General features: G+C 42.4%; 1 protein-coding gene across 1 annotated transcript in view; it reads left to right on the plus strand.

The window, feature by feature from the left end:
* Positions 1 to 15164, plus strand: part of TANC1 (tetratricopeptide repeat, ankyrin repeat and coiled-coil containing 1) — a 178937-nt gene that overhangs the window by 76007 nt on the left and 87766 nt on the right. Inside the window, exon 3 of the mRNA XM_084811226.1 lies at positions 12823 to 13023. Coding sequence (XP_084667352.1) covers positions 12823 to 13023 — 201 coding nt within the window. The remainder of the gene's footprint in view (positions 1 to 12822; positions 13024 to 15164) is intronic.

Here is a 15164-nt window from a genome sequence, read left to right on the forward strand (position 1 = left end):
TTAATAGCAGACACGGAGCCCCAGTTTTGACCAGGACTGCAACACATGGGGGGGAGGGGAGGTTTAACACTTCCCTCCCTTCCTGCAGTCTAGGTGAAGATACTGTTTCCCGCCTCCCAGCTGAGCAGAACAGAGCAAGCTGCTCCAGCTGGTCCAGGGACTACAGATGCAAGCAAGCTCCCAGAGAGCGAGTGACCAGAGTGAGCGAACAGGAGGAGCAAACAGGAGTTGGGCAGGGGAGGTCAAGGGGGAGGCCCCTAACATTTTTTTTATTTTTTTTATTTTATTTTTTTTATTTTATTTTTTAACTAACTTTTTTTCATTTATTTGTCTTGTAACACACACTTCCACACCAGTGGGACTCTGCTTTTAACTTCTGCTGAGTAGAGGAGCAGGCACAGGCTAGTCTAGAACAATCACAAAGCTAGACACAAAAAGGGAAAAGAGGCAATGCAAGGACAGGACTCTCCAGTGGTGGTGACCTGCAAGGTGTGTGCAGTGTTTTCTAGACTGAGAACAACATGGCCTACACCTGCAACAAGTGCAAGTTGATCACCCTGCTGGAAGAAAAAGTAAGTGGACTGGAGCGGCGACTGTTGACCCTTCGGGGAATAAGAGAACACAAAGATTTCTTGGACAGAATGGGGGAACTACAGCAGCAAAGGGAAGACCAGAAGCTTGAAGAGCAACAGCAAGATGAGGCAGTGGGAAATGCTGAGGTGAAGAAAAATGGAGTAGAGGATACTTCTTGGAAAAGGGTGACAGTTAGGAGAAGAAGAACTAGACGCCACTCTGCACCAGTGGAAGCAGTGGAGCTGTGGAACCGATTCCAGGTACTTGCGGATGAGACTGGAGGACAGCCTGCAGAGGAAGAATCACAAGAATCACTACATGAGAGTGAGCAAGAGGCTGAAGGTCAGTCAAACAGAGGTGATGAAACCCAGGCCTACAACAAGAAGAAGAGAAGAGTGGGAGACTCCTTGCTGCATGGGATCGAGACCAAAGTATGTCGCGAAGACCCGTGGACTCACCAGGTATGTTGTCTCCCAGGAGGATGGATTAGAGACGTGACTGAAAGGTTGCCTGCACTCATAAAGCCCACTGACAGGTATCTCTTTCTTCTCATCCATGTGGGAACAAATGATACCGCCAAGCAGAGCTATGAAGAAATCACGTCAGACTTTGAAGCTTTGGGAAGGAAACTCAAGAACTGTGGGGCCCAGATAGTTTTCTCATCCATCCTTCCAGTAGTTAGAAGAGAAATAGAACGGGAACAAAAAATACTCCGGGTGAATGACTGGCTACAAAGGTGGTGCCGACGAGAGAGATTTGGATTCTGGGACCACGGGCTATACTTCCTGGAACGGGTTGCACCTCACAAAGGCTGGGAAGAATGTGTTTGGCCACAGCATGAAGAACTCCAGTACTTCCAGCCAGGAGGGCTTTAAACTGGATCCTACGGGGAAGGGAGATGTAATGTTGGGGGTAACAATGGACGTAGGCGCATGCACTGCAACAGAGAGAACAGCTCTGATAGCGCCCAATAATAGTCTTCAGACACATGTAGGAAGAAAGCCAGACTATGAAGCACATGGTCTTCGATGTCTATATATTAATGCCCAGAGTATGGGAAACAAACAGAACGAACATGAACTCTTAATACAGGAGGGAAATTATGACTTGATAGGTATAACTGAGACTTGTTGGGATGACTCTCATGACTGGAATACAGCAATTGAAGGATATAACTTGTTCAAAAAGAACAGGAGGAACAGAAAGGGAGGTGGGGTTGCACTGTATGTGAAAAATACATATCTCTGCACAGAAATACAGGAGGATGAGCTTGGTAGCCCCATCGAGAGCATCTGGATCAAAATAAATGGAGCAAAGAATAAAAGGAACCTGGTGGTCAGAGTCTACTACCAGCCACCCAATCAAGGAGAAGACGAGGATGAAACTTTTGAAAAGCAAATAGCCAATGTTTTAAGGAAGCATGATGTAGTAGTAATGGGGGACTTCAATTTCCCCAATATTTGTTGGGAGACAAATTCTGCAAAACATGGCCCCTCCAGGAGATTCCTGACTTGTGTGGCGGATAACTTCCTCCTACAGAAAGCAGAGGAAGGAACTAGAGGATCGGCTATCCTTGACTTGATCCTAACCAACAGAGATGACTTAGTGGATAAAGCTGCAGTTACAGGAACTCTGGGGGAAAGCGACCATGTTGTACTTGAGTTCTTGGTTCTAAGGGAAGCAAAAGCAGAGTGTAGTCAAATGCGTACCCTGGATTTTAGGAAAGCTGATTTTAATAAACTCAGAACAATGATCAGTAAGGTCCCATGGCAAGCGATGCTAATGAGAAAAGGAGTCCAAGATGGGTGGGAGCTTTTAAAAAAGGAAATTCTCAAGGCACAATTACAAACCATTCCAACAAGAAGAAAAGGTGGAAGACAACAGAAGAAGCCAATGTGGCTTCACAAAAAGCTTAAGGATGACCTGAAAACAAAAAAGGACACATATAGGAAGTGGAAAGAAGGCCAAGTAACTAAGGAAGAGTACAGGCAGGTAGCACAGAATTGCAGGGATGGTGTCAGGAAGGCTAAAGCTGAGAACGAGCTGAGGTTAGCGAGGGATGCTAAAAACAACAAAAAGGCTTTCTTCAGCCACGTGCATAGTAAAAGGCAGAGGAAAGAAATGGTTGTTCACCTATTAAATAAGGATGGCAAAACGATAACAGATGACAAAGAAAAGGCAGAGGTGCTCAGTTCCTACTTTGGCTCAGTCTTCTCCCAAAAGAGGGTCTATGACCCCCCCTGGCAAGGGCGAAGTACAGGCTGAAGGGGCAGGATTGCAGCTTGAAATCGATAGGCATATGGTCAAGGAACACCTAATTACTTTGAATGAGTTCATATCTCCAGGGCCAGATGAACTGTATCCTAGAGTAATAAAGGAACTGGCAGAAAAACTCTCAGAACCGCTGTCTATTCTCTTTGAGAAATCATGGAGGCCGGGGGAAGTGCCAGATGACTGGAGGAGGGCTAATGTGGTCCCTATCTTCAAAAAGGGTAAAAAGGAGGAACCTGGGAACTACAGACCAGTCAGTCTCACATCCATCCCTGGGAAAATTCTGGAGCAGATGAGATAAAGCAATCCATCTGGAAGCACCTTGAAAACAATGCAGTGATTACTCGAAGCCAACATGGATTTGTCAAAAACAAGTCCTGCCTGATGAATCTGATCTCATTTTTTGATCAGGTAACCTCCCTTGTGGACCGTGGGAATGCTGTGGACATCATATACCTCGACTTCAGCAAAGCTTTCGACAAAGTGCCCCATGATCTCCTGATGAGCAAACTAGCTCAAAGTGGGCTAGATGAAACAACGATCCGGTGGATCCACAGTTGGCTACAGAATCGGACTCAAAGAGTGCTTATCAATGGGACCTTCTCAAACTGGGGAGAGGTAACGAGTGGGGTACCGCAGGGCTCTGTCCTGGGCCCAGTGCACTTCAGTATTTTTATTAATGACTTGGAGGAGGAGGTGCAGGGAATGCTGATCAAATTTGCAGATGACACAAATTTGGGCAGGATAGCTAATACTTTGGAAGACAGAAACAAAATTCAAAGTGATCTTGATAGACTGGAGCGCTGGGCAGAAAACAACAGAATGACATTTAATAGGGATAAATGCCAAGTTCTGCACCTAGGAAAAAGAAACCAAATGCACAGTTACAAGATGGGGGATACGTGGCTCAACAACACGACAAGCGAGAAGGATCTTGGAATTGTTGTCGATTACAAGCTGAATATGAGCCAACAATGTGATGTGGCTGCAAAAAAGGCCAATTGTACTTTGGGCTGCATTAATAGAAGCATAGCTTCCAAATCCCGGGAAGTCCTAATTCCCCTCTACTCAGCACTGGTTAGGCCTCCTCTGGAGTACTGTGTCCAGTTCTGGGCACCATACTTTAAGAAGGATGCAGACAAACTGGAGAGGGCTCAGAGGAGGGCAACAAATATGATGAGGGGACTGGAAACAAAGCCCTATGAAGAGAGACTGAAAGAAGTGGGCATGTTTAGCCTTGAGAAGAGAAGACTGAGGGGAGATATGATAGCGCTCTTCAAGTACTTGAAAGGTTGTCACAGAGAGGAAGGCCAGGATCTCTTCTTGATCATCCCGGAGTGCAGGACACGGAATCATGGGCTCAAGTTACAGGAAGCCAGATTCCGGCTGAACATCAGGAAAAACTTCCTGACTGTTAGAGCAATACGACAATGGAACCAATTACCTAGGGAGGTGGTGGGCTCTCCCACACTGGAAGCGTTCAAGACAAGGCTGGACAGTGATCTCTCAGGAATGCTCTGACCTGGATTCCTGCATTGAGCAGGGGGTTGGATGGCCTTGTAGGCCCCTTCCCACCCTACTATTCTATGATTCTATGATCTCTCCCTCTCCTCCCACCCTGCCCTCAGTGCTATTGGCTTTGGAAGGAAAGTTTCCATTGGTGCCAGTGGGCACTTCCCTTCCAGGGCTAATAGCAAGCATTGGGCATGTGTGGGGGATGACTTTTGTCAGGGCTGTAGTGGGGGAGGAAAGGGTCAAACTTCCCACCTCCATGTGTTGCGGTTCTGACAGTAAACAGCCCCCAGTGCCTGTTGTTGTGTAAGAGCCTTGGGGAAGAGAAACAAAAGTAGAATTAATCAAATACTCTGTCTTTGTCTCAAAGACTTTGGCTAAGTATGCTTTTTTATGTGCTGAGGCTTTCAAATCTAGCTGGTTACTTTTGTCAACAATTTTCTTAAAATGCCACTGGGCATTCAGACAGGGAATACTGTTTGGTCTTCAACAACTTGACTCACATGGACTCCCATTAGAGATGGGTGTTGCAACAAAGGCCATGATTTCAGATATTCTGAAGGGCATATTTAGTTGCCTTATTCCTGTTCTGGGGCTCTTCTGACAGCTCATATGGATGTAGATATGTGGAAATGTTTGTTGAAGGAAATCCCCTGGCAAGCGGCCTGAGACAGAACTGGGTGTGGACAACAGCATTCATATTGAAGGAAGTAAATAAACTAGATAAGAATGGCTAATTAGGAAATATATTGTTGATGTATTTCTCAGGCTGCAATCCTGTATTTGTAATTTTTTATGATATATTTTTGTAATTAAAGTTGTTGAAGATTTAATTATTCAATTTAAATTAGGGAAGGCCCCTGGACCAGATGGCATCCCCTCAGAGCTGTTGATAAATAATATCTCCTGGTGAGCCCCTTCATTGACCTCTCTTTTCTCCTTGATTAATAAATCTGCTGTAATCCCTGCAACATGGCTGAAAGCCTTCATTATTCCAATCTATAAAAAAGGCCTCAAAGATGATCCAAATAATTACTGGCCAATTAGTCTGTTATCTATAGTTGAGAAAGTGTATGCTAGCTTTTGGGGCCTTAAGCTAAAAGTGTGGATTGATGATAATGATATCTTAGGGGAAGAACAGATAGGTTTCAAACCAGGTCATTCTACTTTAGACCATTGTCTGGTTTTGGCCCATTCTGCTCATAAGTACACTAAGCCTAAAGGAGGTAAACTTTTTACAGTATTTATCAATTTAAAATCCACCTTTGTTTCCATCTCTCGTGAACGTCTGTGGTGCAAATTGGAGCAATATTCTATTGATAAACAGCTACTGTTTTTGATACATTGTACTATAATATGTCTGCACAGGTACGATGTAGTAATGTTGGCCATCTCTCAAAGGACATTGCCTCTACCCACAGAGTTAGGCAAGGGTGTGGTCTTGCCCCTATTTTATTTAATATATATTTGGCTGACCTTCCCTCTGTGTTAGGGATGAAGATGAAAATGTTTTTGATTGCCCAAATGTAGAAGGGGAGGAAATAGGCCAGAAGTACATGGTAGAACATAATAGCCAATCAAAGGGGCCAATGTCCCATAGCAAAAGATGCACATACCAGAGGTATCTGGGGAGGGATACTGTGTATAGGTGTATTTATGTAAACGCTAGAAGCCTCTGAGCCAAAATGGGCGAATTGGAGTGCTTGATTTTAAAGGAGAACCTGGATATAGTGGGCATTACAGAAACCTGGTAGAGTGGAGAGAAGCAGTGGGATATGGTCATCTCTGGATATAGACTCTATAGGAAAGACAGAAGGGTATACGGGGGGAGGTGTTGTACTGTACGTCAAGGAGGGCATAGTGTCGAGCGGACTAGAATACATAGTAGGGGTAGGCTCTTCCACAGAAGCACTGCGGGTGACAATTCCAGGCTCCAAAACTAACTTAGTGCTAGGAACATGCTATTGTCCCCCAGACCAGAATGCTCAGAGTGACCTTGAGATGGAAAATTAAATCAGGGAGGCCTCCAAACAAGTGTAGTAATAATGGGTGACTTCAATTGCCCCCACATTGATTGGATAAATGCATGTTCCAGCTGCGACAAAGAGGTTAAATTTCTCAGTCCCCTAAATCAGGGGTCCCCAACCCCCGGGCTGCGGACCGGTCCCAGTCCGTGGCCTGTTAGGAACCGGGCCATACAGCAGGAGGTGAGCGGTGGGCGAGCATCCCTGTTCTTCAAGTAATAGGCTACGTAAATCTTTACGAAGCCTATTACTGCAAAGAACAGGGACACAAATGGCGTAGTGGGCGGCGGCTGTCTCCTCCCGTCCTCAGGAGGATTTTGCTCCTAGCAAGGGTGGGGCAATACAGAGGGAGGTAAGCTTGCAGCGGTGCTTCTGAGAGAACACTTTTAATTAGGAGTGGGGCTCTTTTTTTTTCTTGCCTGCTTTCTTTATACTTGGCCAAGGAGTAGAGCAGGAAACTCCCTTGGCCCCAACCCCGGCCCTGAACTGGGTAGAGGTGAGATGCGCTCCTGGGGCTTCTACGCCCTTCCCAGCTGCCTCGCCATGAATGGGGGGGGGTGAGCAAGGTTCACACGGGCAGGGCGAAGGTGGAAGGTGCGGCCTCAGCGTAATTGCCTCAGCCTTTCAGGTTTCCCTTTGATGACCAGGGCTGACTCTTCAGGTAAGCCTTGGCTGCTTTCAGCAACGTCGGCCTGGCTCCCCTTCCGCGCCCAAGCAGTTTAGTTTGGAGTTGTTTGTTAAATCACTCCTATATTCCAACGGAAGTCCCTGCCTACATAGCTTAGTTTTGATTTTCCAGACCAAATTTAAATTGATTGATTTATCTTGTTCTCTGCGTCTCCAACTGTACCTCTTTTTTATTGGATACAAAGTTATTGTTAAGTGTGCGCTGTATCTAATACAGCTGGATTATCAGTAATAATAATAATCCCTCAGCAGTAACAATTCTAAACTGTATTATCAATGATATTTATAACTCAGCAGTAACAGTAGTTCTAAACTGGATTATCAGTGTTGTTGATAAATAATGAAGAATTTAAAATGTAAATAAGTAAAAGTAGTAGTGGGCACCATTTGCGTCCCTGTTCTTTGCAGTAATAGGCTACGTAAAGATTTACGTAGCCTATTACTTGAAGAACAGGGATGCAAATGGCGTCGGCTATGCTGGACGCCATTTGCGTCCGCAGTCCAGGCGCAGCGGGTGGACAGCAGCGGACAGACCTGGACCAGCTGCCGCCAGGTAGGTTCCGTCCCGGGGGGATTCCGGGGGGGTGGCGGGGGGTAGTAATAATAATAGAAATAAAGTACAGAATAAATGTAATGCGCTTACATTTAACCATTTCCCCCTGGTCTGTGGAAAAATTGTCTTCCACGAAACCGGTCCCTGGTGCCAAAAATGTTGGAGACCGCTGCCCTAAATTATTGTGCCCTAGAACAGTTAGTCATGGAACTGACTAGAGGGGAGGTGACCTTGGATTTAATCCTAAGTGGTGTCGCCCATGACCTAGTACGAGAGGAAATGTTGTTGAGCCACTTGGAAACAGTGATCAGAGTGCTATCAGATTTAATATATATTTAAGTGGAAAATTGCCCAGGAAGTCCAACACAGTCACATTTGACTTCAAAAGAGGAAAGTTCTCTAAAATGAGGGAACTGGTGAAAAGGAAGTTAAAAAGGAGAGTCAAGAGGATTAAATCCCTTCAGAATGCTTGGAGATTAATCAAAACGACAATAATAGAAGCCCAGCTAAAATGTATACCACAGGTTAGGAAAGGTAGCACCAAGTCCAAGAGGTCGCCGGCATGGTTAACGAGCAGTGTTAAGGGAGCTATTAGAGAAAAGAGAGCTTCCTTTAGAAAATGGAAGTCTTGCCCGAGTGAGGAAAACAAAAGGGAGCATAAGCTTGCACAAAGGCAATGTAAGCAGACAATAAGAGATACAAAAAAGCATTTTGAAGAGCATATCGATAACAACATGAAGGCCAACAACAAAATTCTTTAAATATATCAGAAGCAGAAAACCAGCTAGGGAGGCAGTTGGACCACTGGATAATAATGGAGTTAAAGGAGTACTGAAGGAGGACAAGGAGATTGCAGAGAAGCTGAATGAATTCTTTTCATCCGTCTTCACTGCAGGTATAGGACAGACACCTGTACCTGAACGGATGTTTTCAGGAAGGAAGTCTGAGGAATTGAGGGAAATAGGGGTGACAAAAGATGAAGTTCTCAACCGTATTGATAAATTGAAAGCAAATAAATCACCAGGCCCAGATGGTATCCATCCTAGATTTCTCAAAGAACTCAAATGTGAAATTGCTGATCTTCTAACCAAAATATGCAACGTGTCCCTAAGTTCAGCCTCTATACCAGGGGACTGGAAGATGACCAATGTAACACCAATTATTTAACAAGGGATCCAGGGGGGAATCTGGGAAATTACAGGCCCATTAGCTTAATTCTTTGAAGTGTCTGGCATGGACATATTGCATTCATTTCTGGCTCCGTTGCTGCCTTGTGCTCCCTTCCACCTCCTTTGCATCTTTGGCAGCAACTGATTCCTGTGCATCACTTTGGAGAAAGTAAGTGGTGCAGAAAGTTAATTCAATAGGGCTCTCTCCTTCCTATTTACTATCTTTGGACTGGGGTAGTGCAAAATTTCTAGTTAAACAGCGGTTGTGAGACATTGACCACCAAGAACACTACTGTGCAGCACAGGGCCTGTGTTCCCCCAGATTTTGGGGTTTGCCAGGCTCCTTCTCCAAAAGAATGGCTTATTTAAACTGGCTATCAATTCCTAAATATAGGAAAGCATTCTGTTTGGCCCGGTTTAATGTTGTACCCACTAAACCCTTAGCTGGAAGATATTCCAAAACACTGGTAGATGAGAAATGTTGCCCTTGTAACAATGTTGAAGTGGAATCTGTAATACATGTTTTGTTTAATTACCATTACTGTCAGGGGGTCAGAGTTGACCTGATACTTCGAATTACTCAGTCTTTTCCAGGTCAGTCTTTAGAAACTCTTATGTGTATCTTACTCGAATGATCCAACAGATTGATCACCGAGTGAGTTGCTAAATTTTTGAATGTTGCTATTTTAACTAGACCCTCTATGGTACTGTGACTTAATTTAATGATGTAGATAATAAACTTTATTGTTATATGCTTTTATATTGTTTGCTGGTTGTCAGTTGACCTTAAATAAAGGATTCGTTCATTCATTCATTTTTGTAATTATTTTTAATTGACTGCCCTGAGCTCTACAATTGCAGTGGAAGGGCAGAATATAAATCTCCAAATTTAAAAAAAAAATCCTAACCATGCGTACTAGAGAGTAAGCACCATTGAATACATTGGGATTTGCTTCCAAATAAAGATGCCTAGGATTGTGCTGTCAGCCACTTTCACATTTGTGAGTCCGTGCTTGTCAAATATTTTCTTTAAAAAGTGCAGTCGTCATCATCATCATCATCATCATCATTATTATTATTATATTTATATCCCGCCTTTTTCCCAGTACTGGGACTCAAGGCGGCCTTACAACGTTAAAACTGCTACAATTAAAACCTATAAATAGAAATAGAAATACAACTGTATAAAAGTTTAAAATATAATTAAATAATGAATATTAAAATTGTAAAGATATTAAATCATTAAAAGACAACCGGAACAACAAAAATGGTATCCATACGTCGCATTTTCCCAGGTCCAGACTAGTTATCCCCAAAGGCCTGCTGGAACAAAAAAGTTTTTGCATGCCTACGAAAATATATCAAGGAGGGTGCCACTCTCACCTCCCTGGGAAGGGAGTTCCAGAGCCTTGGGGCAGCCACCAAGAAGGCCCTCTCCCGCGTTCCCACCAGGCGTGCCTGTGATGATGGCGGGATGGTGAGAAGGGCTTCCCCTGAAGATATCAGGGCCTCATAAGGGAGAATACGGTCTTTCAGATAACCTGGACCCAAGCCGTATAGGGCTTTATAGGACATAACCAGCACTTTGAATTGTGCCCGGAAACAGACTGGGAGCCAGTGAAGCTGTTTTAACAGGGGAGTTGTATGCTCCCTGTAACCAGCCCCAGTCAGCAGTCTGGCTGCAGTTCTTTGAACCAACTGAAGTTTCCGAACACTCTTCTGAGGCAGCCCCACGTAGAGTGCGTTACAGTAATCCAAACGGGATGTAACTAAGGCATATGTCACTGTGGCCAAGGCAGACATCTCAAGGAACATGACTGTACCCCCCACTCCAATTTATCAATATAGATCTATGTCGATATAGGTCTATATAGATATAGATGTACATACTCTCAATGTTTGACATAGCATTTTTCAATGATGCTCCAAGTGCTTTGTATGCATTATTTATTCAGTGGAACAATTCCATAGGGTAGACTAATGTCTCCATATTATGGTAGGATCTTGAGTTTGGAAAACAGATTACCCCAAAGCTATCTAATGAGCGTGTGCTTGAGACAGAAGTTCAATTAGAACCTTGGGTCATGCATGCTTTTAACTGTGTGTAGTTTAATTGTTTAATACTTCTATAAGAATACATTTCACAGAATTACACAGTTTTATTTCTTTTTTTACTCTTTAAATACAGGATAATATGGAGAAGGCAGGGGGAAATCTAAAGGAAATGGAATGAGGGCAGGGGCCAGGAAGGGTTTACTGTTTGTATTGTATTGGAAAATGAAAAAAATCTAAAACTGTTAATAACAAAAAAGAAGAGAGAAATGGTATGTACTTGCAGGTGTTAGGTTCAAAGACCACATTTGGACGATCATATATCAGCTTAGTAAGTTCAGATATGCTGGGGTGGGGGGGGGGGTGCCTGTGTGCTCTATCCTTGTGTCACCAGAAAGTTTTCAGTTAGCTATAGTTTCATTTTATCTAAACTAGGAAATTATGGTTACCAGGTTCAGAACAAACCAGGATTTTAAACCAACTTCAAAGCATAGTTTAAGATCCTGGCTTGTTCTGAACCTGGCAAACATCATTTCCTAGTTCTGACAAAAGGGGAAACTATGGTTAATGAAAGTTTTCAGTGTGTAATTGCAGTGTGCCAAGGAGGGAAGGGGCTAGGTGTATGGGCTCAAGTGCGTTCATATCTCAGTTTATTAAGCTATGATTGTCTGAATTGGGCCAGTGAATTAGGCCAGTGAATTTATGGTAGAGCCAGAAAAAATAGCCATCTTTTTCTTTTGGTGTGATAAACTGGAATGTTGTGATGGTGATAGAAATTCCCCCAAACTGATGAAATTCTTTCAGAAGGGAGAGTGAATGTGATTTTTCAGAGTATGTTTCCCTTCAGTTCTGCTGTCCTATGACAACTAGTGGTTGGACTCAACTGTTCTTTTGGGGGCAGGAAAGCAAGCACCCTACAACTGCTTCTTCTCTGATAGATGGTTGGGACCATCAGGGTTTGTCTTTCCATTGCTGTGGTGATCTTCCGGTAGAATAACATAGTTGGCATAATTTAAATGTTTAAAGTTGCTACCCTTTCCTTTTTGTAACTTCTTCTGTTGAAAAAGAGACTAATTAGTTGTTCTAGCTTGTGGATGCAGTGCCCAAAGTGGAAGAAAAAGGAAGGGGGGTGATTAGGCCACATTCAGTTATGTTTGCCTGAAAGGAAGTGGATAACATCCCATCCCACTTCAAGCCCTATGTGGATGTGAATATGTTGGCTTGCATGTTTATTTTTGCAGAACTGAATTTTGATTCATAATTGTGGCCCAATCCTATGTATATATACTTGAAAGCAAATGAGAGGCTTGTTCTAGCACTGCAGTCCCAAGATAGTAAAGACCACCGGAATTCTCTTTATGTGGTGTAGTTCCCTTAATGCACCTTTATCTTTTGTTTCTGTGCTCATTGACTGAAATATCATTTGTCAATCATAGCATCTGTTGTAGATGCCACCCAAATGAGTTAGGGAAATGAATATGGCTTTTAGTTCTAAGTAGGAAGGACAGCAGAAAAGGGTCATTCATTATTTTTATTTTATTTTTGATCCTTGTATCCTATTTTCCAGCAGAAAACATGGAGTGATAATACCCTACTTGCCTTTTCGTGGCTATTTTTTGACATAAAGCGTTGCCCGATCAGATGTTAATCCAAGCAAGGACTTGATCGTCTTAAAACTAACAACATAATTTTAGTGTAGAGCAATCTAAAAGCGGTCCTTTTCATAGTTCTTATAATAGGAAACACTTATGTTCTATTCATTCATTGTTCTCATTTTTTTGTGGTTCTTTTCTGCAACAAATGTCTAATGCCACTAAAACCAGTCTTTGCTCTTTTGCTGTAACAGCAAGACTTGATGCAGGGGAGTTTGTTCCCCTACCAATGAAGTTTCATACAGCTTTGATCAATCTTGTAGGAATTATGTGTTTGATATTTCTGTTCATTTGCTGTGTAGATTAATTTCAGCCCCCTTTTCTTATAGGTGATTCATGTTCAGAAAATGCACTACAAATAATTGCTACGTCTGGACACAATGCAGATTTCCACAGTGGTATCCAGCCTGTACCTGAGGATGTCTACAGAATGAGCTTGGCCAAAGGAGTTTCCATGTCCCTGCCATCATCGCCTTTGCTGCCTCGTCATGCCTATTTGATGCAATCAAGAGCTAGCAAAAAATCTCCAGGTACCTTTAAAAATATTATTTTTCAATTTTTTTTGGTAGAATGGCACTTGGTTAACAAAGTAATTTCCAAATAGCGGCTCTTTCTATCAACCAAGACATTTCTATTTCAGATTCTATCATTGTGGCTCAGTTGCTATCATTCTGTTTGTTTCGATATCCCAAACCCTGTGTTACTAATGAAATGGCTTATCCCTACATTTTAGTAGACAGAATATGGATGGACTGTCTGAATGTCTGAAATATTGCTTGAATTTCTCCCCACCCCCATTCCCATATGCTCTGGTTGGAGAACATCATTGTATTTATTACTCTGTGTGGAATATGTGTGAAAGTGGAAACAAGATTATTAATTTTGGGGAAACATGGCAGTTCAGGGCCAAATTTGGTCCATCCAGAGCTTGGATTTCATGCAAACCCTGCAAAACATCAGTACTCAGTAGACTGAACCCTTTGTTGTTTTATTTGCAAATGGCTTCTAGGTGCTGTTTTCATTCTATTCAAGTTTGTGATAACATCTCCTGAAAGCTTCTGTTTGTAGCAACAAGTGAATGTCAGTGTACATATCTTACTAAATAAGGTGTGGCTACTGGCTTCTTTTTTATCAGCAAACTGAACTCATTCCAGCTTGCTAACATCACTTTGACTTCACCAGGCCTGAGGCCCGAGGATCTGGTGAAGTTTGCCAAGTGCCTGTTATCTGTAGAGAGATAAAACGGTTTTGGTTATTCCCGATGATCATGCATTGTGAATTTCATTGGACAATGTAAGGAAGTAGTTAATGTCTCGTGTAAAACTAGAGAGAAGTATGCAAAGATAATATACTTGCATATTAAGTATTTATTTTTTACATAATTTCAATATTTTCCCTCTGTATTGCAAGCCTTTCATGCTTCAGTTTTTTTCTAGCTTAGTTTAAGAATTAATGAAAACGATTAGCTGTTCTTTTAGTTTGAAAATGTTCTTTTGCCTTGGTGCTTTCATATATTTTAGAACAGGGCGCCGAGGAAGTAAACGATGGGGGGAAGGTGAAGGACAAGTGAAGTCAAGTGATTGGCAATAAGTTAATTGATCCTATATTCACCTGTTGCCTGCAGACCTCAAGCTGTGTAAATACTTGTTCAAATATATGTTGGTATTTGTAGATTCTCTCTTCTTGAGGATAAAAAAAATTGATGGTTCTACTGCTGTTGCAATGAAAGGGGAATAAAGAAAGTGAGTATCTCAATATAAAGGTGGGCAGAACCATGTGGTCAGAAGGAACTTAGGGTGGGTCAGAAGAAGGAAGGAAGGAGGGGGTGGACAGAGAAGGGATGAGGTTAGGAAGGGGTAGGGAAAAGGAGCAAGAGGAGTGATGAACAGGGAAAGAGGAGAGCAGGAAGAGAGGGAAGTTGGAGAGGGGTAAAGACTTTTGCCTTCCCCCCTGCTCCCCAAATCCTTTGCAAGTTCCATATTGTAGGCATGAATTTCACTCTGCAATTTTTGTTAGCATAACATATGTATTTAGAATGTTGTTTGAATTTAATGTATAACATTTAAAGTATTGAATTTGAGTTACGCACTTTTTGATACATAAAAGTGATCTTTTCTAGTGATGATAAAAAGGCTTTGCTATATTTAGTACTTACACTTTAGTTTCCCACTTGAATTAACTGTGCTTTAGGAAAGAATGTTTGCTGGCCTTTGAAAAGATGGCCTTGTCAACAAGAATTCATAGCTGTGATGAAATCAGGTCCCAACACCCTTGAGTTGCCAGTATTGACAAGTCCAAGTCATGTTAACTGTTTTTATGATGTGTGTGCCAAACGGATAGTATATTAGTATATTAGATTGGAATGTATTTCAGCTTGCTCCAATGCAAGTTTAAGTTTTATCATTCAAAACAAAACCTTCTATTAAATTAAAACAACAACATGTTATCTGTATTTATCTTAATTTTATTGTATAATTTGTATTAATTTGGATAAGATGACACCTTTATATGTTCTATATTTTTATATAGCTTATTTCGAGTTTATGTAAGATAACACAGACCCCTTCATGGATCACTGCCTTGTTGTGGCAAAGGGGCTTGCGTAACTCAGTGAAGCCATAAGCTATGCCATGCAGGGCCACCCAAGACGGACAGGTCATGGCAGAGAGTT

Source organism: Heloderma suspectum, chromosome 1 (genome assembly GCF_057233095.1).
Source record: "Heloderma suspectum isolate Gila_16-S chromosome 1, 16-S_ref, whole genome shotgun sequence".
Taxonomy (NCBI): Eukaryota; Metazoa; Chordata; class Lepidosauria; order Squamata; family Helodermatidae; genus Heloderma; species Heloderma suspectum.